Source organism: Necator americanus, chromosome X, assembly GCF_031761385.1.
Source record: "Necator americanus strain Aroian chromosome X, whole genome shotgun sequence".
Taxonomy (NCBI): Eukaryota; Metazoa; Nematoda; class Chromadorea; order Rhabditida; family Ancylostomatidae; genus Necator; species Necator americanus.
Window position 1 is genome coordinate 15,668,877 of NC_087376.1, and position 27,071 is coordinate 15,695,947.

Here is a 27,071-nt window from a genome sequence, read left to right on the forward strand (position 1 = left end):
ACAAATGCAGGTCAACAACAACTTTTCATGAACAAATCTGCTAATATTTGATGAATTCTTATTGAGAAATTGTAGCTAAAACTAAAGCATAATTGCAGTTAAAGCTAAATAGTGGCTTCGAAGGGAACGTTGCACATACTCTGGTTAACTAGTGAATTCCAATAATTTGATAGTGATAATCTCTATTTTTTTTAAAATAATTCAGTGGTTATTTAAAAAAATGTGCATCATTGAGTGTCAGTGCTGACCCATATATTTCATTTCATATTCTTGAAGAATTCATACAGTAAGATCAATAGACAGCTACCGTCATTGCGACTGACGAAGCTTCTGCCTCCTGAGTAGTAGGCCCAAAAGTCTAATTCACGAGGGTTCACCCTAGGTCCAGCGACGTGCAAATCTACAAAATTAGGACTGGAAAAATTAATTGGACAAAATTTGACATATTAGAAAGAAACTCTATCCTACCTCTCTACAATTGTTGCCAATCTGATATCAATAATCTTCGTTCTCATAACTGCAAACTGTGAAGGAGCTGTTATCAAAACAGCAGTTTAAATTAAACACACCAGTCGAAGTATGATGGTCATAACCTACTACTCTATTTCGTAAATTGCGAATCCGCAGGAGAGCAACCCCCGGTCATAGTTATCAGGATTTTCCTGTCTTCAAGTAAATATGTAGCGATGTTAGATAGTTTCAAAACGAAAAGAAATCCCCAACATCAATCTCCAAACAAGCTTCTCTGAGCATTCTAGCTATTCCCACGTGTTATGCACACTTACCATGTACAATACTCTGCATGAACATTGAAAAACCGACGGTGAGTGACGGTGCGGCACCGTCGGCCACCGTCGCTTGCTCATAACTACTCACAAAATAGAAATTTCAGCACAGCTTATATATCATTGGATTCCGCTCTTTGAGATCTATACAAAAACCGACATATTGTTGAGCAAGGAGCAAAATGACGCCAAATATGAGCCAAAAAGCAATAATTGGGACCTAACATAGCCTAAGGTTATAGTTGAAAAAGTGTTCAGAGACTCAAACTTTCACATTTGGTCAGAGCAGCAAGAAATTGTTGTAGGCAAGTACTTGAAATTGTTGATTTGTTATTTTTTAGTCATTTGTGCGTCATTTTCAGTCATTTTAATTGTTATATAAAATAGCGGTTCGTCCTTACTTTGAACGTTTGTTGCAAGGAAAGAAGTTGTCAAAACAGCCTATAAAATCGCGGTTGAGCACAACTATTATTGAATTTTGCGAGAGTTGTATTGTATACATACAGACGAACTCCGCTCGTACACTAGAGTATCGCAAAGTTTGAAAATCCCACTTTTCGTCTTTTTCTTTTCATTTCATCTCTACTTTGCACCTCTGTTAGTCACCAGAACAGAGTTCAAATCAAAAGAACCTAAGCAGAACGTTTAAAACAGATAATGTACACTAGTTTATAAGGTTTGTTTTCCTCTGAATAGATTTTCTCGCTCTATTAGAACACCTTCTTTTCATAACATTCCATAGAAAGGAAGAGTATGAAGCTCACTATTAAATTTCATGCAACTATCTCAATACTATGATCCTCGATTTACAAAAAATTGAGTTCGCCACAGCATTATGAGTTGAATGATATCGTTTCCAAAGCTATTCCAGATTTTTTTTTCTATCTGACTCCGCGGCCCGGCTATTTTCGCACCTCAGCCAAGGCTGGCCTAGCACCATTGGCAGTCTGCTTCTGCTGCAGCATTGGAAGGAAACATTGTGTGGATGTCGACTCCACATTTTATCCCAAGAATTTCAAATATGTACATGGAACAGAAAAAAAATGAACACTGTAGGTCTTCTTTTTCTAATATTCCTTGATTTAATAAAATTTTAATAAATTTAATAAGGTTGTCGAGAGTGGTGACGGGAAGTTTCCATTGCTTTCTCTCCGAGTCCCATACTCTCAAACATGTTTTGGTGCACTGAACTTCTTTGTGGTTTCTTCCCTGAAGGTTTGCAGCTTCATAGCCTTTCTGCGGTGAATTTCTGTCGTGCATGTAACGGTTTCTTCTTTTCTTCTTTTTTCGGGTTTGAAATCTTACTCACTGGGGCAGCTTGGCTGCAGCAGTCTTGGAGCGTGTAGACATGTAATCTTTTTTTCCGCAGCTGATGCAGCCCTTGATTTTGCAATTAGGATAAATATGGAACTTTGATCTGCATCCAATGCAACAGTTTGTATCCTTTAAGTGTTCTAGTCGTGCTTTAGGTGTTGTGTTTTTTTTTGTGCATCCTGTGAACTGATGGTCTTTGCTATTGCAGTAGAAGCAAAAGGGAGACCGGTTCTGGTTTGGTACTCCGGTTCCTTTGTGGGTTTTGCCTAGAAGCTGGGAACGACCCCTCTTTTTTGGCCACACCAATTCAATCTCTTCTTCGCGTTTTACGACATCAAGAGTCGTTTTATGACATCGTCACATGTGTTTCTCCAATACCCGGCTCTCTCTTTGAGGCAAAGAGACTTTTTCTTCAAGTGTGTTGCGCTGAATAATCTCTGTAAGACCATCATTGCAGAAAGAATTTTTGATAGGAGTTGTGGACTGTCGAGAAATTCGAATTTGCTTTCGAGTTGAGCGGTATTGGGCTGCAGTTGATCGCACAGTTTCCGCTGATCCCTCAGCTGTGGGCTTCTAGCGCTCCATTGCTTCAGCTCATGATGTAATCCAGTGATTATATTCTGGACATTGCCGTATCTTTCCTTCAGATTCTGTATTTCAAACTGATAGTTTTCAGAAGTGATTTGAAAACGAGTCACTGATTCACGGGTTTCTCTCTTTAATGCTTTCAGAAGATTGTTAAATTTTTGCAAATCTGAAAGCGTGAAATATACCGTTGCATATATCATCTGTACTCCCGTTGTTCATCGATTTACTCCAGCGAGCACCAGTAATATATCCATTCAACCCGATCGCATGCAAATGTTCCCCAGCAGCATCTCTTCTCGCGAGAGACTCAAAGAGAGTCGTGCTCTTTTTTTGAAGGGCTTCGTAAAGAAATCTGACCATCGGGTCGGCGGTCTTCCTGGGGTGCGTTTGTTTACACGTTATCCACTCGCTCACGGCTCTGGTCCAACTATTGTCGTTGAAACGCATCACGTGTCCGGTGCACCTAATTTTGCTTTTCTCGGCATATACAGCAGCGTCTCTGAGCTTCGACTGGTGACGTAGGAGAGAACTTTGAATCCCGTCCCTCACTTGCGTGAAACGGGACACTCCTAGCATCACTCTCTCAATTGCGCGTTCAATGACGCTCACCGAGTTTTCCTCCTGCTTGCGAAAATGCCCAGGTTTCCGAAGCATAGGTCAAAGCAGGAAGTACGGTGGTGTTGAAAAGGTGAGCACGGAGCCGGGCGTTCCTAATCTTCTTCACTACATCCTCGATGCTCTTATACGCTCCCCAAGCCACTCGTCTCCTCCTGCCCAGCTCGGATGTCATGTTGTTCATCATGTTCAATTCCCGACCCAGATAAACATAGCTGGTGCATTCGGATATGTTCGTTCCGTTGAGCGTGAATGGGGCATCCGAGAACCATTCTTTCCGCAAGAACATCGTCTTTTGTAGATTCGGCTGAAGACCGATGCATCCACAAGTTTCGTCGAATTCGGTCAGCATTCGTTCCGCTTGGCTGATGCTAGGTATTATCAGTACGATGTCATCAGCAAAGCGCAAATGATGTAGCTGCTGACCATCAACCTTCGCTCCCATGTCGTCCCATTCCAACTTTCGCATTGCGTTCTCAAGGGTGGCTGTGAATATTTTGGGTGAAATTGTATCACCCTGTCGGACCCTCCTTTTCACGTCAATGATGATGTTCTTGTAGAATGGCGAAATTCCGGTCGTGAAGTTACTGTACAACTCTCGAAGTACCTTTATGTACTGAGTAGGGATGCCTTGGTTGTCCATGGCTTCCACGACCGCTTCCATCTCAACTGCGTCGAAGGCTTTCCTCAAGTCGATGAAGGTGAGACAGAGCACATCTTGAACTCTCGTGATACCTCGATGAGTTTCGAAGCAGTGTGAATGTGGTCAATCGTGCTGAATCTTTTTCGAAACCCTGCTTGCTCGCATGGCTGTCCTTCATCCAAGACTTTTTCAATCCTGTTAAGAATCGCTCTTGTAAAGAGCTTGTAGATGACAGAAAGTAAGCAGATTGGACGATAGTTGCCAATGTCATGTGGATCTCCCTTTTTATACAACAACGCGGTCTTGCTGATCTTCCACTGTTTAGGAATCTTGAATTCCGACAGATAACGTGTAAAGAGCCTCGCCAGGGTGTTGATGAGTACTGGCGGAAGGCTCTTCAGGTGTTCTGGTCTTATTCTGTCGGGATCGGGTGCCGTACGATTTCTTACCGACATGATAGCAAGTCGTATTTCGGACGGGAGAACCTCTGAAATGACTTGTCCGTCTTCCCTCAGATGGTGAGGAGGCAAGTGGACATGGCTGTCGAAGAGATCAGAGTAGAAGTCGTAGACGATTTTCTCCATCCCCCTTCTCGATGCAATGGCTGTTCTCTTTGGGTTCCAAAGAACAGTCATCCTCATCTTGCGACTGGCAAAGTCTCGACGGGCATAGCGGAGGCTTTTCCCAAGAGTTCCTCAAGAGTTTCAAGAGACAGGCGTCTCTTAGTGGTTTTAAAACTCTCAGCCTTCTTCGCGCAGTCGTGAAGGTGTTCAACGAGCCGGTCATATTCCTCGTCGATGTTGTCCATTGCGGATTCTTCTCAAAAACCGGCTACCGAAGCGAAGAGATCCCAGTTGATGATAGTCCTGGGACTTCTCTCTCTGAACTTGGCGGCCTTCTCTGCTCTCCTTGTGAAGGAAAATCTTCCTCGGAGGAGGCGATGGTACGATCCCGTATAGAACTTTGGTACAACAGCGACGTCCGTCAGGCAGAACCTTTTATTGACGATGATGTGGTCTATTTCATTACGGTACCCTCCATCGGGTGACCCCCACGTCCAGCGTAGAGAGGTGGGCTTCTGGAATTGCGAGTTCCCATGGATGGTCTTAGTCCTCATGATGAACTTGGAGAGCCTCTCCCGCTGGGCATTCCATTGTAGGCCGTGGGTCCCGATGTGAAGTTCCTCCGGCGTTCTTCTTGGGCCAACCTTGGCGTTGAAATCGCCAATTATGACCTTGTAGAAGGCATGCTCTTCTCGGTAGAACTTCTCCAGGTCCATATAGAAAGCTTTGACTTCTTCTTTTTCGTAGCTTGATGTTGGAGCGTAAGCGACGAAGATAGTCAAAGCTGGTGTTGGGCCACATCTTCTCATCCGCAGACTTCCGATTCGGGTCGTAAGTTGTTCGAAAGAGTCGATGTTCTTTGCCATACTCGTGTTGACGAGGACGCCAACTCCACCAACACCTCTACTGTCGCATGTTCCTTAGAACAGTTCTTCTCCAGTTTCACATACAGCGTTGAGAGGGTGACGTCGTCTCGTCTCTGTCAGTCCGATGACGTCGTACTTGATCTTCTTGACTTGTATCATCAGATCTTCGATGGCCGCTTCCTATGCAAGCGTACGTGCGTTATAAGTGCAGATCGCCATCCTAGTCCTTTTCCGTTTCGGTAGCCTACATGACTCCTGCCACCCCGTCCTACCTGGCGCTACCGTACCAGGTTTTTCTCCGGAATCAGGAGACTCTTTTCTATTACTGTGTTTTGCATAAAATTTGAAACCCATGGGCAGGTTGCAAGCCTCTAGTCCCATGAGTTTTTGGGAGAACTTCCGTTCTCCCGGAGTGGAACATGTGGAGCTTATTTGTTGGAGGCGACTCCAAACCGCCTCCCTTGCACCTCCCACTCACTTGATTGCAGGCTTTTGGCCAAACCGACATGCGCGATGCAAGGATGTCATGAGTCAGTCCTGGCTCAGCCGAAACAATCAGCGAGTCCATCCCCTGAATCCACCTACGTCTCTGGGCAAGCACAAGGTCGCGTTTGGTCCGCGATTAGCCCCCTATCCGCCATCCGGGGACGCGCCACGTAGCCTCGCGACTGACCGGCTGTGATTCCTCTAGTGAGGGAGATCCGTGGGAGCCGGATTTTTCAGGTTAATTTCCCGGCTTAGATATACATACCTATAGTATTCAAATATGATCGTTCCGTTGAGCGTGAATTGGGCGCCAGAAACCCGCCCTTTCCTCACGACCACCGTCTTGTACAGATTCGACTGGAGACCGATCTTTTTACACGTTTCATCATTCGGTCAGCATCCGTTCAGCCTGATTGATACTTGATGTTATAAGAACGATGTCATCAGCGAGACGAACATGGTGTGGATGCCGACCGTCAACGTTCACACCCATGTTATCTAATTAAAATCCTCCCATCGCGTTCTCGAGAGTAGCACTGAATATTCCGCGTGAAATTGTGTCACCCTCGCAAACCCCTCCCTTTACGTCGATTGTGGCATTATTGTAGAATGAAGGAACTTTGTCGTGATGTTGCTGTGTAACTCATAAACTATCTTTATATATGGAATAAGGACGCCTTAGTTGTCCAAAGTTTCCATAATCGCTTCCGTCTCAACTGAATCAAACGTCTTCTGCAAGTCGATGAAATTGAGACACCGCGGCATCTTGCACTTTCCCAATATTTTATGAATTTTGTAACGGTGTGTAAGTGTTCAGTCATACTGAACCCTTTTCAAAACTCTGCTTGCTCACATGGATGTCCTTCATCTTATATTCTTCCAATCCTGTTTAAGATTACTATTGTGAAGAGCTTGTTGATGAGCAGCAAGCAGATGGAGCTATATCTGCCGATGTCTTGTAGGCCCTCTTATACAAAAGCACGGTCTTGCTGGTTTTCCATTGTTTGGGGACCTTGTATTCCGATAAATAACGAGCAAAGAGCCTTGTCAGTGTTTTGACGAATATTTTTAAGATTTTCAAACTTGATTCTGTCATGCCCGCCTGAAGTACGATTCTTCACCGACATGATGGTGTGTCGGATTTCGAAAGGGAGGACCTCTATGATAACATGTCCGTCTTCCTTCATATGATAAGGAGGCCAGTGAACGTCGCTGTCCAAGAGATTTGAGTAGAAGTCGTGAACGACTTTCTCCATCCCCGTTCTCCATGGTTTATTAGGTTGGTGCAAAATTAATTTCGGTTTTGAGGTATGTGTAAATAAAACAATTACTTAGATACATAGATACTTAGATGGCCCGTCTTCACTAGACGTGCGGGCCTAAGCATCTCTTCCACTCGTTTCGTTCCCTCGCCATTGTCATCCAAGATGTTCTCAAGCTTCGTGAGTGACGTTGACGAGGTACTTGAGCCGTATCCAGCTGAGCTCTCAGCTGGTCCATCCGTGCAGCGAACACGTCACCCCATCTCGTTGGCGGTCTCTCTCGGGGACGTTTAGCGTCCCTTGAGATCCACTCTAGCGTTCTTTTAGTCCATCTATCGTCGATTCTTCTCATGGTGTGACCGGCCCATCTATGTTTTGCTTTCGATACGTATTCCGCTGGGTCGCGAAGACGGGACATTCCTCTTAAGTCGGAGCTACGAAGACCGGCAAGGTGTTGTGTGCGCCGGCTAAACTTCAGGAGACATCTCTCAAGGGCTCTGTGGGTTGTAAGTAGCTTCCTAGACGTGGCTGCGGTGTCTGCCCACGTCTCCGCTGCGTAACAGAGCGCTGGAAGGACTGTCGAGTCGAACAGATGGGCACGAAGATCTTGGTCCGTCAGTTGGTCCGTAGCTTCCCTGACGGCTGCGAAAGCTGCCCATGCTGCTCTCATTCTTCTATTCAGTTCTTCCTTCAAGTCGTTTTCCATGTTCATAGAACGTCCGAGATATACGTATGACGGAGTTTCCACGATTTGGGAGCCTTCAAGTTGTACTCCTCCGTCCTCGCAGTGGGCGTTCTTCATGAACTGTGTCTTCTTTCTGTTTATTCGTAGTTCTATTCTCTTCCCTGCTTCGTTCAATTCGTTGAGCATCGTTTCTGCTTCATTGGTACTGCTTGAAAAGAGAACGATGTCGTCCGCAAAACGAAGGTTCGAGAGAAATCTTCCATCAACACGTATGCCCCTTTCTTCCCAGGAAAGTGATTTCATTACCCATTGCAATGAAGCCGAGAACAGCTTCGGCGATATATAATAGTATCGCCTTGTCGTACTCCCTTTCCAATGGTTATGGTGAGAGGGCGGTGGAAAAGCTGTATCCTAGTCGTGCATCGTTCGTAGCAATTGGCTAATGTCCTCACATACGACGCGTCCACACCTTAATCGACCAGCTGACAGTATTGCATTCGTTTCTACGCTGTCAAAAGCTTTCTCATAGTCGACGAAGGTTAGAACAAGGGGCAGGCGGTATTCCCGGCAAACCTCTATGACCCTCGACACGGTCTAGATGTGGTCCAAGCAGCTGAACCCCTGGCGGAATCCAGCTTGTTCTTGAGGCTGGGCTTCATCCAGCGTCCTAGATATGCGCGTGAGGATGATCTTGGTGAATAGTTTGTATAACACGCTCAGCAAGCATATCGGACGGTAGTTCCGAAGGTCCTCTCGGTCACCTTTCTTATGGACAAGAACGGTTCGTGAGGTCTTCCACTGGTCTGGGATTCTTTCTTTCTGAAGATAGGATGTCATGTGTGCTGCTAAGATTACATGAAGCGGATGGCCACCAGTCCGAAGAAAGTCTGCTGATATAAAATCAGGTCCGGGGGCTGTGCCAGGTTTCATGCTCTTGATAGCGACTCGTACTTCCGAAGGAAGAATCCGTGGTGGAGCTTGACCAGTGGGGATGGTTGGGCTTGACACAGGAGTTGATGAACGGAAAAGGTTCGAGTAGAATTTCTCCGTAATGATTTCCATCCCACGACGAGCGAGTTCCGTCTTCGCTCAGCAAGGTTGCTAGCGGAATATTATATTCGCGGAGATCCCTGCAGCACTTCTTTAGACTCGTTCTTCTTTGTGCTGCTTCTAGAATCTTCTTCTGCCTGTACTTCAAAAGATCCCCCTGCAACGCTTTTCTGCAGCTAGTGTTTGCTAGTAACCGCTCAATGTGCGATGCATTCGGATCAAGCCTCAAAGTCCTTCTTCTTCCTAACAATTCCTTGGTGGTCTTCGAAATTCGATCCATGTTTGTCGTGCGCGGCTTCAAGGCACGTTCAGCACAGGCTCGTAATCCTCTGAGCAGCATCTCGTAGTCCACGTTTGGGTCCTCCTCGATGTGCCAGTCACCTTGGGACAAGGAGTCCTCGAGTACGCAATCGTCGTAGACGACTTCTTTTCTCCTTCGTTGCCGATAGCAGATGTTCTTTTCCATCGTGTGGCTAAGTCGTATTTTCGCACGAAGGAGACGGTGATCAGAACCACTACAAAAGGATGGTACTACTGAAACGTCAAGTAGACACCACCTCCGGTTGGTGAGTATGTGGTCGATCTCCGCACGAGTCGCGCCATTGGGCGATTCCCATGTCCACCGACGATGATCTTTTTTCATGAAAAGAGAGTTCCCATGAAAGAGGCGAGCGACGGACAACAGCCCGGCGAGACGATTGCCATTTTCATTCCGGTCCCCTAGTCCAAATCTTCCAATCCTGTATTCCTTTTCTGTGGCCTTTCCTAGTTTTGCGTTGAAGTCTCCGACAACGAGTTTGTAAAAGGACTTCTCGTTGCGGACTACTTCCAGCTCCTCGTAAAACGCGTCCAATTCGAAATCATCAGCTGCTGATGTTGGTGAATAGCAGTTGATGATACTGATGGATTTTTGGCGCAGAGGGCGGAGGCGAAGAATGGCCAGACGAGGTGACAGGATCTCGTGAGAATCGACGAGATGGACGACAGATGGGCGCACAACGAAACCAACACCGCCTACATTTCGCGACGGAACCTTCTCTCCACGAATGACGAGTGTACCGTCATTCATCTGTCGTACGTCGCTTCTTCTACACTTGGTCTCCTGCGGAGCAATCACGTGAAATTTGATACGCTCTGCAGCTCCGAGAAGGGCATGCAGGTCAGCGTCTGTGGAAACTGTTCTCGCGTTGTAAGTACACAGTCTGAGACAGTCTCCATGTGCGTGTGTCGCCTTGGTCCAGAATCAATGACGTCCTGAGCAACCTGAGATTTGATCGCCTCTCACTGGTCGCCATACCGTCCGACGTCTGAGACGGCAGGGCCCAGTGTGCAGGGTACTGAGGCAGTGAATATGCTGGAGTGGCAAAGAGACTTTTCCCCAAACTAAGTAGCCATGCCACGGCGAGCTCAGCTTTCACCACAGGTCGTCGCCCAACCTATATGGATCAGGGAACCACCTTGCGACATTTCGCCAAGACGGTGGTGAATCTTAGCAGTGGTTTACTCTTAGCTAGGCTTCCGATTCCGAGAAGTCGGAATGTCGGATGTGTCGAACTCCTTCTCAGCTTGGGAGACCCTGCCGGAGGACGAACCTTCGCTGTGCATCGCAGTTCGACGCCCAGTGTCACCTCCACGCCACTATGAGGCGGTAAACCGTTGTGGAATAAAACAATTTTTTACCTTAAATTATTTCGTCTTAAGGCGCACAACACATACCGTTTTGTAGGTTTTTTTCTGCTCTTTCAAATGCATATATAGCTGTCGCCCTAATTTTTTCAGCCGGCCTATACAGGGCTCTGAAATGTCATGAACCGACGCGACTATCGTGTTTTGCGAACTCAAAGTGGGACACTCCGCGGATGAAGCATCTCGTAACCTTAGCTTGGCTTTTACGTCAGACTGTCCTTGCGTCTCATCTGTGCTGCGAGACCTTTTTTGCAATGGAAAATGGACCAGCATTTAAATCAAGGAGATTGAGATCTGTCTGCAGTCGTTAACAAATGGGCTGCAAACGTGGTGAACCTCCAAAAAAAAGGAATGTTGAATCTGATCCACAACGCGGTTTCAACGGCGTCACCTACAATGCTTAGCGTTGTAGGTGGGAAAATAAAAATTCACCTTCTCGCATTCTGTACAGAAGTTCTGAAGAGTGATATGTATCAGCGCCTTCCTTTCCGCGACAGATGTCGGTACCTTTTCTTGCGGGAGAATAGTCTGTTCGATACTCTGCACACGCTTTTGAAGTATTTTCTTGGTTAGCTTCTCCGCAATTCATACAGCACTCATTTCATACGGGGCGACTCAATCTTATCTCTGCTGAAGTCCAGCCAACTCTTTAGAGAAGATCCACTTCTTCCACAAGAAAGAATACAAGAAACAAACCTCTTCGACTCATTAACTTGTCTGCTCTTGCTTCTGCGTAGTCTGTGTGGATTCCTAATTTTCGTGTTCCTTGTCTTTTTGACATGAGAAAGAAGGGGACTGGTGGTGCAGGAAATTAATTGTTTTTGTTTCTTCCTGAGAATGTGGTGATGGATTGTTTCAATGAACAACTTAGACAGCTTTTGTTCCCGAAACAGAACGCTGTTTAATGCTTCTTCTTAGACTGTCATGTGATTGTTGATCGACAGAAGATCTTCATAGGGAATATATTTCTCATTCGTGCAACTTCTGGAGTGAAATTATTCGAGCCTTCCAGCAAGTTTATCGAGAACTGAGCCATCGCTTAAACGATCCACTGAATTGAAATCTGATTTGGTTGGTGCCCGGTAATCGAGCTTCGCGAACGAATGGAAAAATTGATGTTCTCGTTCCAGAAGAAATCATTCCAGAAGCCTTCCCATAACCACATTTTTCTGCTGAATTTGAGCATCATTGTGGCAGCTTTGCCTCCACTTCTGATAGCGCTGTGGCCGTTGTGTAATCATCTTCATCTTTTCTTTTAGAGAACGAAAAAAAGTAGCAGGTTTAACAAGCAACGATGAGGTATAATTCTTAAATAATTTATTTAAAGACTTAGAACACGTAACTAGAGAAATAAAGGCAATCACAGAACATGAATACAATGTAAATTCAAAATTCACGGCAGCATAATTAATTTAAGACAAATAAGACGCCAACTCTGTTGCAATGGGATGGTTTTCGCCATGACTCAGTACGGCGTTGTTGTAAGCCTGAATAAGTGGAACATAAAATCAGCAAACACATAAAACGTGCATATTTCTTTCACATACTAGGATATCTAAGGTCCGGGAGAAGGGGTATACGCGACATCGGCTGACCGCCGCCGATCTGCTTGCAGAGTTGCACGCCTCCCCCTAATACGGCTGTCGCTCCAACTTGACAGTCTCCACGATTGATTAATACCACGCATATTCTACCCACTTTCCGTCATCCAACCAACGCCGCGCGATCTTCACGTCAGGGAAGGAGCGAATTGAAGGCAGTGCGATATATAGGGATGAGGTATATTGAGCAAATATTATCATGATATATAATAACGAGCTTAATCCGTGTGTGTGTGTGTGTGTGTTTGTGTGTGTGTGTTTGTTTGTGTGTCACGAAATTCGAAAAAGGGGGTGCGACGGGTCCACCCGGCGTCGAATTGGTGCGCTATGGTCATATAGCTATAAAATGAGTTGCGACGGGTCCTGCGGTGTCGGATTGGTACGCCGGCGCCAGATACTTATAGAAGGGGGTGCGACGGGTCCACCGGCGTCAGACTGCTGCGCCGGCGCCAGATGTCCAGAAAAAGGGGTGCGACGGGTCCACCGGCGTCAGATAGCCATGATATGGGGTGCGACGGGTCCACCGGCGCCAGATACCCATAGAAGGGGGTGCGACGGGTCCACCGGCGGCAGATACCTGTAGAGGGAGGTGCAACGGATCCAGTCCACAGGGGTTACGCTGGCGCGCCGGCGCCAGATACCTATGGAAGGAGGTGCGACAGGTCCACCGGCGTCGAAATAGTGCGCAATAACTTCGTGTGCATGACGCAAAAGATAGATGGTTGCAGCCGTTTCAAAGCCGTGGCCACAGGCACTTTGCTTTATACCCTATATGACTACTCCGTGTGCCTATTTCCTTCTTCTTTCGCCTCAAGTTTGTAGCATGCCGTTCTCAGAAACTGGCTGCTTAAATAGTAGCAAAATGTTTATGTGATGTGACGTGGAACGTTATCTTTATCAGTAAGATGATGTCCTTCACGTCATTTTATGCCGAAACATCATTCTTTGATAACTGTTTATAGAAAACAGGAGAAAAACCCATATTTCGCGTGATACTTTTAAATTTTGTCTATAATATATTGATAAGGAGTGTTTGAAGCTGAAGTTCGAATGTACTTCAAATGTAGAACTGACGCGTTTAAAAAGAAGACTATGAAATATTTCGCTTATAGTTATAATATAAAAAAGGAAGAAAGATCGTTGGAGTCCAATTTCATAGAACTAATAACACCAATATTAATTTTCGTTGATTAGTGAAGGCGAGCGAAGCAAACAACACAGAAAGTCTGAAGTACGCACCAAACCGACGCCGACGGACGCTCGCCCACCGGCGTCGGATTGGTGCGCCAGCGCCAGATAGCTATAACATGGGGTGCGACGGGGTCCACCGGCGCCAGATACCTATAAAAGAGGGTGCGACCGGTCCAACGGCGTCGCACTAGCGCCCCGGCGCCAGATACCTATAGAAGGGGGTGCGACGGGTCCACCGGCGCCAGATTGGTGCGCTGGCGTCAGATACCTGTAGAAGGAGATGGGACGGGTCCACCGGCGTTGCACTAGCGCGCCGGCGCCAGATACCTATAGAAGGGGGTGGGACGGGCCCAACGGCGCCAGATACCTATAGAAGAGCGTGCGACGGGTCCAACGGCGCCAGACTGCTATAATATGGGGTGCGACGGATCCACCGCCGGTGGACCCGGTCATTGGAGCGCAATAAATTAGTGTGCATGACGCAAAAGGTAAATGGTTGCAGCCGTTTCATAGCCGTAACCACTTGGCGCTTTGCTCTTCACCTTTATGACTACTCCGTGTGCCTATTTCTTTCTTCTTTCGCCTCAAGTTTGTAGCATGCCGTTCTCAGAAACTGGCTGCTTAAATAGTAGCAAAATGTTTATGTGATCTGACGTGGAACGTTATCTTTATCAGTAGGATAACGTTTTTCACGTCATTTAATGTTAAAACATCATTCTGTGATAACTATTGGGAGAAATTAGGAGGAATACCCATACTTCGAGTAATGCTTTCAAATTTTATCTATATTATTCTGGCATCGAAGGAGTGTTTGTAGCTGATAGTCGAATATTCTCCAAATGTAGAATTGACGCGTTTAGAAGGAAAACTCCGTAATCTTTCGCCTTAATTTATATTATAAAGAAGAGAAGGAAAGCGTTGTTAAAAAAACACAAATCTAATTTTACAGAAAACACCACTACTGTTAACTTTCATTGATCAGTGAAGGGGAGCGAAGATAAAATCACCGAAAGTCTGAAGTCCGGCTTTAGCCGGACATTCAGACTGGTCGTGAAATAAAAAGTCGAAATATATCCTTCTTTACAACTCAAAAAGAAAAAGAAAAAAAAAGAAAAGAAAGGCCATCACATTCATATCAAATGCTGCAGTAATGCTGCAAATGCTTCATATTGAAACAAGTAGCAACATAAAGACGCTAACGACAAGTAAATTTTGTCGCCAACTGTCCTTTAGGCAACTGAAAAAACTACTTAGTTCTTTTTCTAAATCAATATAAATTATTTGTTTCAATGCTTAGCCAAATTTTTACGAAGATATGTTTATATTGACCGCATGTCGAATATTCTAATACTTGCTTGTACCTTTCATCCAATACAACTTTATGTAATTCTTCAAACTCTTTTCTACTTTTCATAGCGTTTTATCGATTCATTTCTATCTGTTCTCTGCATAGAATCAACAGGTTAGATGTGTGAGTGGCGTACAGACACTTCTGGATCTTCAATTCACGCCTTTAGGTACAGTACTTGTCCGCAAGACATTAGTCACGTCAGGAGTTGCATGCCAATTCTACCTAGCTAATTGTTCAAATATAAGTGCTTGGAAGGCAAAAAGAGTTAAGAATTATAGTATAAAATAGTGATCAATGGAAGATTTTTTTTAACACATCTCTTGTATTCCCACAGATTAATAAGTAGTTTCCATTAAACAGTTGAGAACTGCAAAATTAACACTTTAATCCAATTTCTGGATTTGCCTGACAGGACTTTGGTCGTAAGAAAGAATCAATATTAGCCAGGAGAACGAAACGTGTGAAGACGCAATTGGTGAATGAAGCAGAGCAGAACGAGCAGGAAAATTTAATTGATTTCAGACGTTAAACTGTGAGAGGAATGAGCACTATGAAGAGAATGACTGCAAAGTGCACAAAAGACGTCATTTATGTGGTTACCTACACTACTTACAACACACTGCCCCTGCACAATGCAACCATCCGCACAAAGCTTTACAAGGTGATAAAAATCAATTCTAGTATCATATCCCTGTTGGAGCCAAAGTTTTGCCAAATTGAAAGATGAAAACTGTATAGATTGTATAGAACGTGTCTTCATATTGTTATATGCAACGCTCTTATGTTTCTTTGCTTGGATCCAAAATTCCTTGCGAAAAAGAAGAAACAGCTGCGGGTTGTGTACATATCATTCAAGCAATACTACCTTGTTTCTGAACATTTGCGGGTAATTTTAATACTTAGCATTGTTGGCCAAGAGTGCTCAATTTGTGTAAATTTTGTTCTGTTCAGAACAAATGGAGAAAAAGTTTAAGCTTGTTCACGAAGTATTTTGAACTCAATTTTTAGGCGTATTCTAGAGGACCAAGTCTACGCTTAAAAGACGGGATCTACGTTTAAGCTTGTCCAAATGGAGAAAAAGTTTAAGCTTCTAGTTTCGAGTCTTCCTTTTTGAATTCTGAAGGGAGGAGAACTCTAGCAATTCGAAAATTGTTTGATGAAAAGATGACGCATACATATTTTCGCCATTTGTGGGCTCGCTCTGATAAGTTTTTTTACTTTTACTTTATTTTGGTAATTAGTTTTTACACAACAAATAAAACCAAAATTACTACTTCGAGTACTTTGTAATTACTTTGTTGTAGGATAGCACACTGCCCTGCTGAGCTCTAATAAGTGCACATATTGTAAATAACTGCACCTGTGCATTAACAATAGCATGGTGCACATTTAAATATTTTCCAAAAATTTTCCACTTCTAAGACGGCTCAACGATATGCATGAAAGTCGAGAAATCGCAGTTCTTGGCGTTGTAAGAAGTTCCAGAACTATTGGTGGGCATCAGGATCCTTCCAACGTGCCGTTGATGCAGTGTATGATCAACGTAGGTAGGTAGAGTGAGCTCCTTAAGCAGCAACTTAGGTGAATCTTTTTGGGACATACTCCATCGCTAACAGCTCAAAGAAGACAAGAGGCATGCTAATAATATCTACGGGAGCCTCTTTGCATAGTGCCCGAGAAACAAGACGTGGTTGCGTCAGTGCATTTCCAGGAGTTTTTCTTAACCTTCTATGACAGATTATTTGGCCCGTTGAGCACGAAAAGAGCTCCTCTTCTGTTCACAGTGGAGGAACTATGAGAGCCAGTGTGCAGAAACTAAAATAATAAAAGAAAACAAGTAATGAAATACAGTACAATATGCAATGTCCTACTATGTAATGTATGATAGCATAGTCGTGCGAAAACTATATGATGCACAAAACTTGAAACTGGCTATAGAAAACCGTCGCTTCTTTGGCAATACACTGAGAATACCAGCAAATCGCCTTTTTCAAACAGCTCTAAAAAGCCTGTCGGATTCAAGCTGGAAAGGGCAAAATTTCTTGACTTAGATGGTGAAAAAGGATTTGAAGACACTTCGGCGTTGATTGGTATTTCAGGCGAGATGTAACGTTTCGCAGGATGTGGAATAGCGACGAGTGGATTGATTCTGTGCAGGTGGAAGATGGAGTATGTATGTATGTATGTATGTATGTATGTATGTATGTATGTATGTATGTATGTATGTATGTATGTATGTACGTATGTATGTATGTATGTATGTATGTATGTATGTATGTATGTATGTATGTATGTATGTATGTATGTATGTATGTATGTATGTATGTATGTATGTATGTATGTATGTATGTATGTATGTATGTATGTATGTATGTATGTATGTATGTATGTATGTATGTATGTATGTATGTATGTATGTATGTATGTATGTATGTATGTATGTATGTATGTATGTATGTATGTATGTATGTATGTATGTATGTATGTATGTATGTATGTATGTATGTATGTATGTATGTATGTATGTATGTATGTATGTATGTATGTATGTATGTATGTATGTATGTATGTATGTATGTATGTATGTATGTATGTATGTATGTATGTATGTATGTATGTATGTATGTATGTATGTATGTATGTATGTATGTGTATGTATGTATGTATGTATGTATGTATGTATGTATGTATGTATGTATGTATGTATGTATGTATGTATGTATGTATGTATGTATGTATGTATGTATGTATGTATGTATGTATGTATGTATGTATGTATGTATGTATGTATGTATGTATGTATGTATGTATGTATGTATGTATGTATGTATGTATGTACGTATGTATGACTCCCACCCGTGCGCTTTCGTTCCTTATAATTTTGCAATTTTGAGTTCCCGAAGTGTGGAATGGGGAAAGCGGACAGGTGGTTTTTGAGGGAACGGTTTCCCATCAGCACGCTTGACTTCAGAGGTGTCATTGAAGAAAATTAGCAAAAACATTGGAATATTGGTCATGTTCTCTTCCTAGTACCAGTTTTACCCTTTTTTTTTTTTAAACTTCACCTTATTTGGGGGAGGCGATCAAGAAGTGCTCACTTGATGCGTCGCTGCGTATGCAAAATGTTAATAGGCTCCGATAACTGCGCTGCGCGGTTCCTGACAGAGTCGTTTTCGCCACACCAGCCTCATGGCTACACCTCCGCTTCATAAGGCTGACGTTCCATACGCACCATCTTTCCCTCCCATTAAGTTACTTCCGCAGCTTTTACGGTGATAATTTTGTAGATAATAAAGACAAAAAAGCGAAAGGTCGCCTAAAAATGGAAGGATGGAAGTGTTCATTTCCTCGCTTTCAATTGTCCGTCTACGAGACTGAGAAAATTTCAAACTTTTCAAAACTGGCTTTACACTTCTCAAACTGGGTTTCAAAAGGTTCCCTTATGAGCAAACAATACTCTGTAATATTCACATACACCTTATGAAGCGGAGGTGTAGCCATGAGGCTGGTGTGGCGAAAACGACTCTGTCAGGAACCGCGCAGCGCAGTTATCGGAGCCTATTAACATTTTGCATACGCAGCGACGCATCAAGTGAGCACTTCTTGATCGCCTCCCCCAAATAAGGTGAAGTTTAAAAAAAAAAAGGGTAAAACTGGTACTAGGAAGAGAACATGACCAATATTCCAATGTTTTTGCTAATTTTCTTCAATGACACCTCTGAAGTCAAGCGTGCTGATGGGAAACCGTTCCCTCAAAAACCACCTGTCCGCTTTCCCCATTCCACACTTCGGGAACTCAAAATTGCAAAATTATAAGGAACGAAAGCGCACGGGTGGGAGTCATACATACGTACGTACGTACGTACGTACATACATACATACATACATACATACATACATACATACATACATACATACATACATACATACATACATACATACATACATACATACATACATACATACATACATACATACATACATACATACATACATACATACATACATACATACATACATACATACATACATACATACATACATACATACATACATACATACATACATACATACATACATACATACATACATACATACATACATACATACATACATACATACATACATACATACATACATACATACATACATACATACATACATACATACATACATACATACATACATACATACATACATACATACATACATACATACATACATACATACATACATACATACATACATACATACATACATACATACATACATACATACATACATACATACATACATACATACATACATACATACATACATACATACATACATACATACATACATACATACATACATACATACATACATACATACATACATACATACATACATACATACATACATACATACATACATACATGCATACATACATACATACATACATACATACATACATACATACATACATACATACGTACATACATACATACATACATACATACATACATACATACATACATACATACATACATACATACTCCATCTTCCACCTGCACAGAATCAATCCACTCGTCGCTATTCCACATCCTGCGAAACGTTACATCTCGCCTGAAATACCAATCAACGCCGAAGTGTCTTCAAATCCTTTTTCACCATCTAAGTCAAGAAATTTTGCCCTTTCCAGCTTGAATCCGACAGGCTTTTTTAGAGCTGTTTGAAAAAGGCGATTTGCTGGTATTCTCAGTGTATTGCCAAAGAAGCGACGGTTTTCTATAGCCAGTTTCAAGTTTTGTGCATCATATAGTTTTCGCACGACTATGCTATCATACATTACATAGTAGGACATTGCATATTGTACTGTATTTCATTACTTGTTTTCTTTTATTATTTTAGTTTCTGCACACTGGCTCTCATAGTTCCTCCACTGTGAACAGAAGAGGAGCTCTTTTCGTGCTCAACGGGCCAAATAATCTGTCATAGAAGGTTAAGAAAAACTCCTGGAAATGCACTGACGCAACCACGTCTTGTTTCTCGGGCACTATGCAAAGAGGCTCCCGTAGATATTATTAGCATGCCTCTTGTCTTCTTTGAGCTGTTAGCGATGGAGTATGTCCCAAAAAGATTCACCTAAGTTGCTGCTTAAGGAGCTCACTCTACCTACCTACGTTGATCATACACTGCATCAACGGCACGTTGGAAGGATCCTGATGCCCACCAATAGTTCTGGAACTTCTTACAACGCCAAGAACTGCGATTTCTCGACTTTCATGCATATCGTTGAGCCGTCTTAGAAGTGGAAAATTTTTGGAAAATATTTAAATGTGCACCATGCTATTGTTAATGCACAGGTGCAGTTATTTACAATATGTGCACTTATTAGAGCTCAGCAGGGCAGTGTGCTATCCTACAACAAAGTAATTACAAAGTACTCGAAGTAGTAATTTTGGTTTTATTTGTTGTGTAAAAACTAATTACCAAAATAAAGTAAAAGTAAAAAAACTTATCAGAGCGAGCCCACAAATGGCGAAAATATGTATGCGCCATCTTTTCATCAAACAATTTTCGAATTGCTAGAGTTCTCCTCCCTTCAGAATTCAAAAAGGAAGACTCGAAACTAGAAGCTTAAACTTTTTCTCCATTTGGACAAGCTTAAACGTAGATCCCGTCTTTTAAGCGTAGACTTGGTCCTCTAGAATACGCCTAAAAATTGAGTTCAAAATACTTCGTGAACAAGCTTAAACTTTTTCTCCATTTGTTCTGAACAGAACAAAATTTACACAAATTGAGCACTCTTGGCCAACAATGCTAAGTATTAAAATTACCCGCAAATGTTCAGAAACAAGGTAGTATTGCTTGAACCTCAACGTCGTCGGTATGTGCCTTTGTGCAACTGCGGGTTTACAGAGGACATAAACTCTGGGTCGTAAGTGCACAGAAACCGCTGAAGGCAACAACAACGACACCTATGATGAAATCAGTGGGTTTATGTCTAAAGTACCTAAAGCAAGCGTCTGGTCGAATTATGTGAAAAGACGGACCTCATCATCGATTCAACGTTTAAGAGGAAGTATCGACACAAATCAATCGTCAGCTCACGTGGCAAGGTCAACCGTTCTGACGTCTGAAGAGCAGCGCAAGCGGAAGATGAGAACTCTCAAGCTTCAGCTCGACTGCGTTCTGGCGATGCACATTCCTCAGTCAGATATCCTAGAGTCCAGGGCTGCTGAGACGTCGCATTCGACTTTAACCACCGCCCAATTCTTCTTAGCTTCGAGGTACGGTTCCACAAGCAAAACCTAGTTCCTAAGAAATAAATCGATATGGCAGGTCTGGAAGACGAAGAATGCAGAACGAAATTCCGCCAACGTGTGTCTATTCATTTTGGAGTGGGGACCAGGAAGAAGCTTTGCGATGAAGATTCCTTTGTAAGGTGAATGCAGGACGCTGCAAGAGAAATGCTTTCGGGTCTAATGCCGCGGAAGATGCTTACCTTTGGAAAAACCTGCGGAAACAAAATCAACGTATAACTCTGTATGTGCCGGCAAATGCGTTAACAGCCAGGAGAAGAGTCTGACAAGGAAATTACGTTGTCAGCTGCAAAAAGACCGCAAAAACGAATGGAAGTCAAGGGCGAAGGAGTTTGACACAACAGTATGGCGACAAAATGAAAAGATGGCTGTCGCTAAGGCAACCCTACTAATTTGGACGAGACCTTTGAGACTTTGCTGAACTAGCAAGCGCCATCAGCCCCAGAATTCGAGCACGTTCAGTGATCGACATATGCGGTCAACGAGGAACCACTAACAAAGTCGCAGATTCTGGACTGTATTCAAAAAATGAAAAGTGGAAAGTGGTGGAGGCGCCGAAATGCTGAAATCTCTTCCTCCTTCTGGGATTCGTTAGATGACGAAGATCATCCATTCAATATGGATTGACGAAAGAATACCTGACTCGTAGAGACAACTTATCATAACTCTTCTCCATAAGAAGGTATACATAACGATCCCTAGTAACGGCCGAGGAATCTATTTGCCGCGTGTTATGTAGAATGTTTTGGAGCGTATTGTCCTGGATCAGCTTATCAAACATCGCGAACAAACCACCCGTGAAGAGCAGGCCGACTTCGATCCTCGGTCCTGGTCGATCTACGATTGATCAGGTGTTAATTTTCAGAAGAGTTATCGAAACGTGTCAGCGGGAGTGGAAGCCATGCAGTTACCCTTGCTAAACTTCGGAGCCGCTTTTGACTGTCATCATCCGTGTTTTGCGTTGATAGAGTACCAGGAAGTTTTGTTGGTCTACTTAATGACAGAACTCAAGGAACAAGTGTCGTAGTTCGAACACCAGCCGGATATACCTCATCGTTTGAAGTGGAAAGTGGAGTAAGGCAAGGGACTATAGCAGGACCTTCTTTGTTCACCTTGCCGTCGATGATATCGTGCGCAAAATAGTTGGGCAATGTTCTGCTGATGTGGTTCTTACACCATTAGGGTGCCCCTTGACCATATACGCTGTTTCCCGGGAGGCGGTACGAAGTCATTTTGTCAGCCTCGAAGCTGGCTGCAGCCTATGAACTACGTCTTACGCTTATCGGTGCAAACAGACGTCGGTCTCTTTAAGAACTTGGGGTGAACGGGGAACCGAACTCGTCGATGAGTTCTGTTACCTGGACTTTGTGCGGAAGAACAACGGCAGCTACGAGAAAAGTATTCTCCAAAGATGCGATAAAACCATGCCATTGAACTCTTCAACGAAATGACGTCGACCCCATCACCAACGAAGTCAACCTGCGAGTCTACTTATCCGCGATTCGCCCCATCCTGATGCACGGATAAGAGATTTGGGCAGCACCGTCTATGGTGATGGAGAGGCTTGATTGCACGGAAAGGAAGCTACTTAGATGGCTGCTTCGCCAATTTTGGCCATGCAGCCTAGCGTATGCCACGATGAAGATCTTTACGCGGGAATGGATGTGGAAACCGGCCCGGCGGAGAACATTTGGAAAGTATCACCATTTGACACCGTCATCGAATGTGGCTACAAAAGATCGTCTTCGCTTTCCCGGTCACAGTACAAATAGACCAGCAAACTGCCTTGTTCTACGAGGGCTGAGTATTCTCCCGGCTTCAAGTTGGAAGTGGCCAGTTGGTCGGAACCGCAACTTCTGTGTTGCGGCGGTGGAAGAGGACTTGAGATCGCTTAACGTGCAAAGGCAATTCAAGAGAGACGTAAGGTTTCGTAGAATATGAAATAACGACGGCTGGATTAATCCTGTGCAAGCTCTTGCTGAAGATCGAGTAAGTTGGACAGAGCCATGCTCAAGAACGACACACCTCAGTAAGGATTCGGGCGTTCGTGTCAGACTATAATATCAGCGCCCGAGTAAGTCAAAAGTGAGTGAATAATGTTTCGGGGTCACTGCGAATGACGTGAAGATTTGATGTAAATCTGCCTGATGCAGCTGAGTGAGATGTATTGTCTTCAACAAAAAAAAAGTGCGCATACTTTTTCATTAAGAAAAGGCAAAACATTTTTGCAAGCCAAGAATTCTTATAATACATTTCGAAAAATGTGACGTGCAATATTCACTGTTATTATTTGCGCGCAAAGGTGCACTTGCAGAAAGGTTTTTCTTCTTCAGCAGCTTCGATAGGCGTACACCTACGTATCCGAATTTGCTCATTTCCATGTGCGGACTTTGATACACCGCTAACAAGGCTGGATGCCTTTGTAACATGCCTTTGTGGGACACGGGCCGGTTTTTTTTACATCACCTTATGTAAACTGACCATGAGCAGATTTTCGTGCCACCACGTGTTCGAAAGGATTACGAGCGCCGGTGCGCGGCTCCTGAAAGTTTAGTTATTGCTATTGCTACAGCCTGAAATCAGGATCGCACAGGAACATTAAAGTTCCTGAAAACTGTTGCCTACTAAAACGTGATGACAAACTTTCGGGAATAAAGTGCATAACAGAGAAGAAGTAATCGTCATTGTAAAAATCCCCCATGAGTGGTCTTTTTGTGATGTTGCTCAAAATAGCGAAGTGTAGATCGTGCACTCGTAGAAAAACTGTTGCAAGGGCGAACAAGTGAAAATTTTAACAAATTGGAAATGTTCTAATGGGAAGAAGCTTCTATGAAAAACTTCAAATGCAACGGAAACAATTCTACTGTTGACTGTAGTTTAGTGTGCAAGCTTGCAAGCCGACCAAAACCGAGAGTCCGAGATAAAATGTTTTGGTACGGCGTGCACCATACCTAGATACGGTTGTACTTGTGTTAGATATTCTGAGGTTACCAACTTCAAACGAGTTGGCTGTTTGTATTTAAAAAAAGGCGGTTGCTCGTGGGCAGTGACTTCTTTCTGCTCCATGTTACCCATACTTTCAGTACGTAAAAGATAAAAAGTGCACTCCACATTTACAAAACCTCCTAGATTTTTGTGACAATTGTTTCGTACAATTTCATTATATTTTATGTTATGTTTTGTCATATATAGATAGATATAGATTATATCTTAAAACATTTACTGTTTGATGCACCGGGAAATTTTATTTAAGAACTAGCACGAGCGGCCGCGCTCTGGAACAAAACTCATCTTTTCTGTTTTGGTCACTAAATTTATCCTTTGCAGCTTATTATTTTGCCGTTATCTAAAGTTCTTATTTCCTGTCAATAAAGTTACTGATTATGGAAGTTTGAAAACATTTTGAGGGATTCGTCGAGTTCACATCCTTGATTTGTTGCGTAACTATTGTTTTGGAGTTGATTTGTTCTGCTTTCTTGGTGGAAATGCTCCAACTACAAATTTCGTTCAGTTACAATTCAGAAGCTACTGCAATTTTTTTCACTGCAGTCCTAATACATCAGCGCAAACTTGTCCATTTTATTTTATAAAGAGCTAGATGCTTTGGACGTAGTCAATTCAACTCCGTATTTTGAGAAAAGAATGACTCTATTATTTCCTCCATCTGCTGGAATTCTTGCACAACTTTTCAGCTCAATTTGATTGTACCTCTAGAACAAATTGTATACGGTGCAAACACCATGGCAAGAAAGTTGAGAAAGTTAGTTGCCACAAGGAGTGATTATATCTGGCCAAAGCCAGGTATGCTGGCTAGTATTCGCAATTGCTGTGCTATTTACTTACGCCCCAGTTGACACTGTTTTCCCGACCATTATCCTAGTTGTAGTTGTTGTTGTAATCAGTTTTGTTAAGAACCCAATTGTATTAAACCTAGGATGGAGCTGCGTAAAAATCAGTCGATAGAATTGATATTTTCGTCGCGAATGAGGTGTGCTGAATCTGTACAGAGCAAAAATACCTCTCAATCATTAAAGTTGATCCACTCTATAAGCTGATAAATACCTTTCTTTTAAAAAATCTTATAATTTGCGTCCCATATGTTTGTGGGCTAAAGTTGATTAGTATTGATCTGTAGGAAGTAAGCAGAAAGCGTATCTATAAGCAGAAAGCGTATCTATAAAGTGAGCAGATGCGCAGACGAACAGGCAAACAAACGCCTTTTCCTAGAGTTACCATATGAAGGATAGCAAGCTGGGGCTTGTTTCTGAATTCTACACATCTTGATGTTGTCGGTCTCGAGCAAAATCTGTAGGAACAGATGGCAGTTGCTTTTTTTTTGGAAATCACAATTTTATGCAACATAAGCTAGTTAACTAAACAAGAAGTCTTTTGAAAAGAGTGTGAATCTTTCATCACAAATGGAGGTAAATAAGTGTGGGCTATTTGTAAAATTACTTGTCATACATTTCGAAAAATTTGTTTTTCAGCCGCCATGGAGTTTGAGCGCTGGTGTGACATATTCGAAAAGTTTGTAAAGGTTCTCACTTTTCCTAGTTTCGTGGTATATATATATATATATATATATATATATATATATATATATATATATATACGATATCTCTATGATACAAAAACCACCCAGATTGGAACCGAGACATATGTGGGGCTCCCATGCTCTCTCCATATGTACAAGTATTCTTTCTAATGTACGTATGTGTTACAAAATCATCTTAAATCAACATTCTTAAATCAGTCAGAATGGTACCAACATAGAATATGTGGCCACTTACCGTCACCTATGTCAAGGTCTTACATTGGATCTGCTAGCTATTAAGTTTTTTTTTTGCATGGGAACGAAAGTTAGAATGTAGATGCAGCTGTGATAGCTGTGTGGTTTTCTTTTTCTCTCTCAACATGACGAAACAGATCTTTGTTGCTCACTTTTTGTTGATCTTTGTTATTTTTTGTAGTTACTAACACACGATTACTAGTACAGCGTCATCTTTCCTCTGAAGGGGTTAGCACTGAAACAGATTCTTACGAAGAACGCAGTAATTTGAAGATTCGCTCAAAATTGCGCTTTCAATCAACAGTGCGGTTGTTTTGTTTTGTCATTACGACGGCCTATAACTGGATGACGTATTGTGCTAATGATTACCGTAGTACAACACGTCATCCATTTATAGTCCTTCTTTGCACTACGTATCATCTCCATGTATACAGTAGCATTCGTATGCATTACGCATTGTTTTAGTGGTTGCAGCAGGCTCTTTCTTTCAAGGTTACCGTTAAACCTCCACATCCTCAACAAGACAGTAGTGTGGTTAGAGCGTTGAATACGGTATCCATTAATCGGCCACCTCTACCGAGACTTAGCATCCGTCCTTAACACAAACAACAACAGTGTAACAACCTTCAACATCTGACTCTGCTCTGATCTGGGCCCTAACATTCCCTGTATAAGACATACATCCTTACCAACTATACTCAGAGTGCAGTAGCTTTTTGAGGTTCTTTCGCCATACAATACAGTTCTGGTCAACATCAATCAAGAATTCCTCTCTACAGCAGAATGTATCGGTCGAGAAGATATTTGTTGTCAATACGCTGATGTTGTGTTAGCTGCCTACAGGTCCGTTTTTCTTCTAATGTGATCCTTTTTTTACGTGGGATCGCAACTAGTCGCTACATAGTTAGTATTTGGAGTGATTTGATAGCGCTCTTGTCCTTTCAAAACTAGTTGAACCTTGAGAATTCAATGGTACTGTTTTAAAATGTTCACTGTTCATAGACCGTTTGCAGAAGGTATCTTCCTGCTGGACATCCAGAACTCAGTCAACGGTTACGTTCCGCATTTCTAAGCAAGGTACAGCACCATCCCCTTCAGCAATGTCGTATGCTGCTTCTGGAGGTCTCGTTTAGATCGTTTTTCTTAGAAAACTACTGGAAAAACTGTCGCAAAGTCAATAAACTCATCACAAACTGCATATTTTTAATGAGTTTATTGACTTAAGAGACGCCTCATAATGACAACTGATCGATTTTTATTGTGGACCGCTTTATTAACGTTTACGATC

At 42.8% G+C, this 27,071-nt stretch overlaps 8 protein-coding genes across 12 annotated transcripts in view; all 8 read right to left on the reverse strand.

Moving 5' to 3' along the window:
* Window positions 1-3,282: 3,282 nt before the first annotated feature.
* RB195_023364 (uncharacterized protein) lies at window positions 3,283-3,966 on the reverse strand (the record flags this gene model as incomplete). Of its 2 annotated transcripts, none has more annotated exons than XM_064210764.1 (1): window positions 3,283-3,966. In XM_064210764.1, the coding sequence occupies one exon, from the start codon at window positions 3,964-3,966 to the stop codon at window positions 3,283-3,285; it is 684 nt and encodes a 227-aa protein (XP_064066644.1). The 2 variants fall into 2 exon arrangements, with proteins under 2 accessions (XP_064066644.1, XP_064066645.1); XM_064210763.1 differs by having other exon boundaries at window positions 3,283-3,945.
* A 23-nt stretch (window positions 3,967-3,989) lies between these two features.
* Window positions 3,990-4,580, reverse strand: RB195_023365 (uncharacterized protein; the record flags this gene model as incomplete). 2 transcript variants are annotated; one of them, XM_064210766.1, is made up of 1 exon in its annotated part: window positions 3,990-4,580. In XM_064210766.1, one exon carries the CDS (start codon window positions 4,578-4,580, stop codon window positions 3,990-3,992), a length of 591 nt encoding a protein of 196 aa, XP_064066646.1. The 2 variants fall into 2 exon arrangements, with proteins under 2 accessions (XP_064066646.1, XP_064066647.1); XM_064210765.1 differs by having other exon boundaries at window positions 3,990-4,529.
* Window positions 4,581-4,765: 185 nt separating this feature from the next.
* RB195_023366 (uncharacterized protein) lies at window positions 4,766-5,374 on the reverse strand (the record flags this gene model as incomplete). The annotated part of the gene is made up of 1 exon (XM_064210767.1): window positions 4,766-5,374. One exon carries the CDS (start codon window positions 5,372-5,374, stop codon window positions 4,766-4,768), a length of 609 nt encoding a protein of 202 aa, XP_064066648.1.
* Window positions 5,375-5,428: 54 nt separating this feature from the next.
* On the reverse strand, window positions 5,429-5,942 carry RB195_023367 (uncharacterized protein; the record flags this gene model as incomplete). The annotated part of the gene is made up of 2 exons (XM_064210768.1): window positions 5,429-5,554; window positions 5,853-5,942. 2 exons carry the CDS (start codon window positions 5,940-5,942, stop codon window positions 5,429-5,431), a joined length of 216 nt encoding a protein of 71 aa, XP_064066649.1.
* Window positions 5,943-7,225: 1,283 nt separating this feature from the next.
* Window positions 7,226-8,110, reverse strand: RB195_023368 (uncharacterized protein; the record flags this gene model as incomplete). Of its 2 annotated transcripts, none has more annotated exons than XM_064210769.1 (1): window positions 7,226-8,110. In XM_064210769.1, the coding sequence occupies one exon, from the start codon at window positions 8,108-8,110 to the stop codon at window positions 7,226-7,228; it is 885 nt and encodes a 294-aa protein (XP_064066650.1). The 2 variants fall into 2 exon arrangements, with proteins under 2 accessions (XP_064066650.1, XP_064066651.1); XM_064210770.1 differs by having other exon boundaries at window positions 7,226-7,993.
* A 291-nt stretch (window positions 8,111-8,401) lies between these two features.
* On the reverse strand, window positions 8,402-10,609 carry RB195_023369 (uncharacterized protein; the record flags this gene model as incomplete). Its single annotated transcript, XM_064210771.1, has 4 exons — window positions 8,402-8,807; window positions 9,052-10,059; window positions 10,121-10,293; window positions 10,574-10,609. The coding sequence occupies 4 exons, from the start codon at window positions 10,607-10,609 to the stop codon at window positions 8,402-8,404; spliced, it is 1,623 nt and encodes a 540-aa protein (XP_064066652.1).
* Window positions 8,709-9,926, reverse strand: RB195_023370 (uncharacterized protein; the record flags this gene model as incomplete). Its single annotated transcript, XM_064210772.1, has 1 exon — window positions 8,709-9,926. One exon carries the CDS (start codon window positions 9,924-9,926, stop codon window positions 8,709-8,711), a length of 1,218 nt encoding a protein of 405 aa, XP_064066653.1.
* A 1,346-nt stretch (window positions 10,610-11,955) lies between the features above and the next one.
* RB195_023371 (uncharacterized protein) overlaps window positions 11,956-27,071 on the reverse strand; it is a gene marked incomplete at both ends in the record, with an annotated part of 50,680 nt that continues 35,564 nt past the window's right edge. For both annotated transcript variants that reach the window (XM_064210775.1, XM_064210773.1), the window contains one exon: window positions 11,956-12,030. In XM_064210775.1, the coding sequence (XP_064066654.1) occupies window positions 11,956-12,030 (75 nt within the window). The remainder of the gene's footprint in view (window positions 12,031-27,071) is intronic.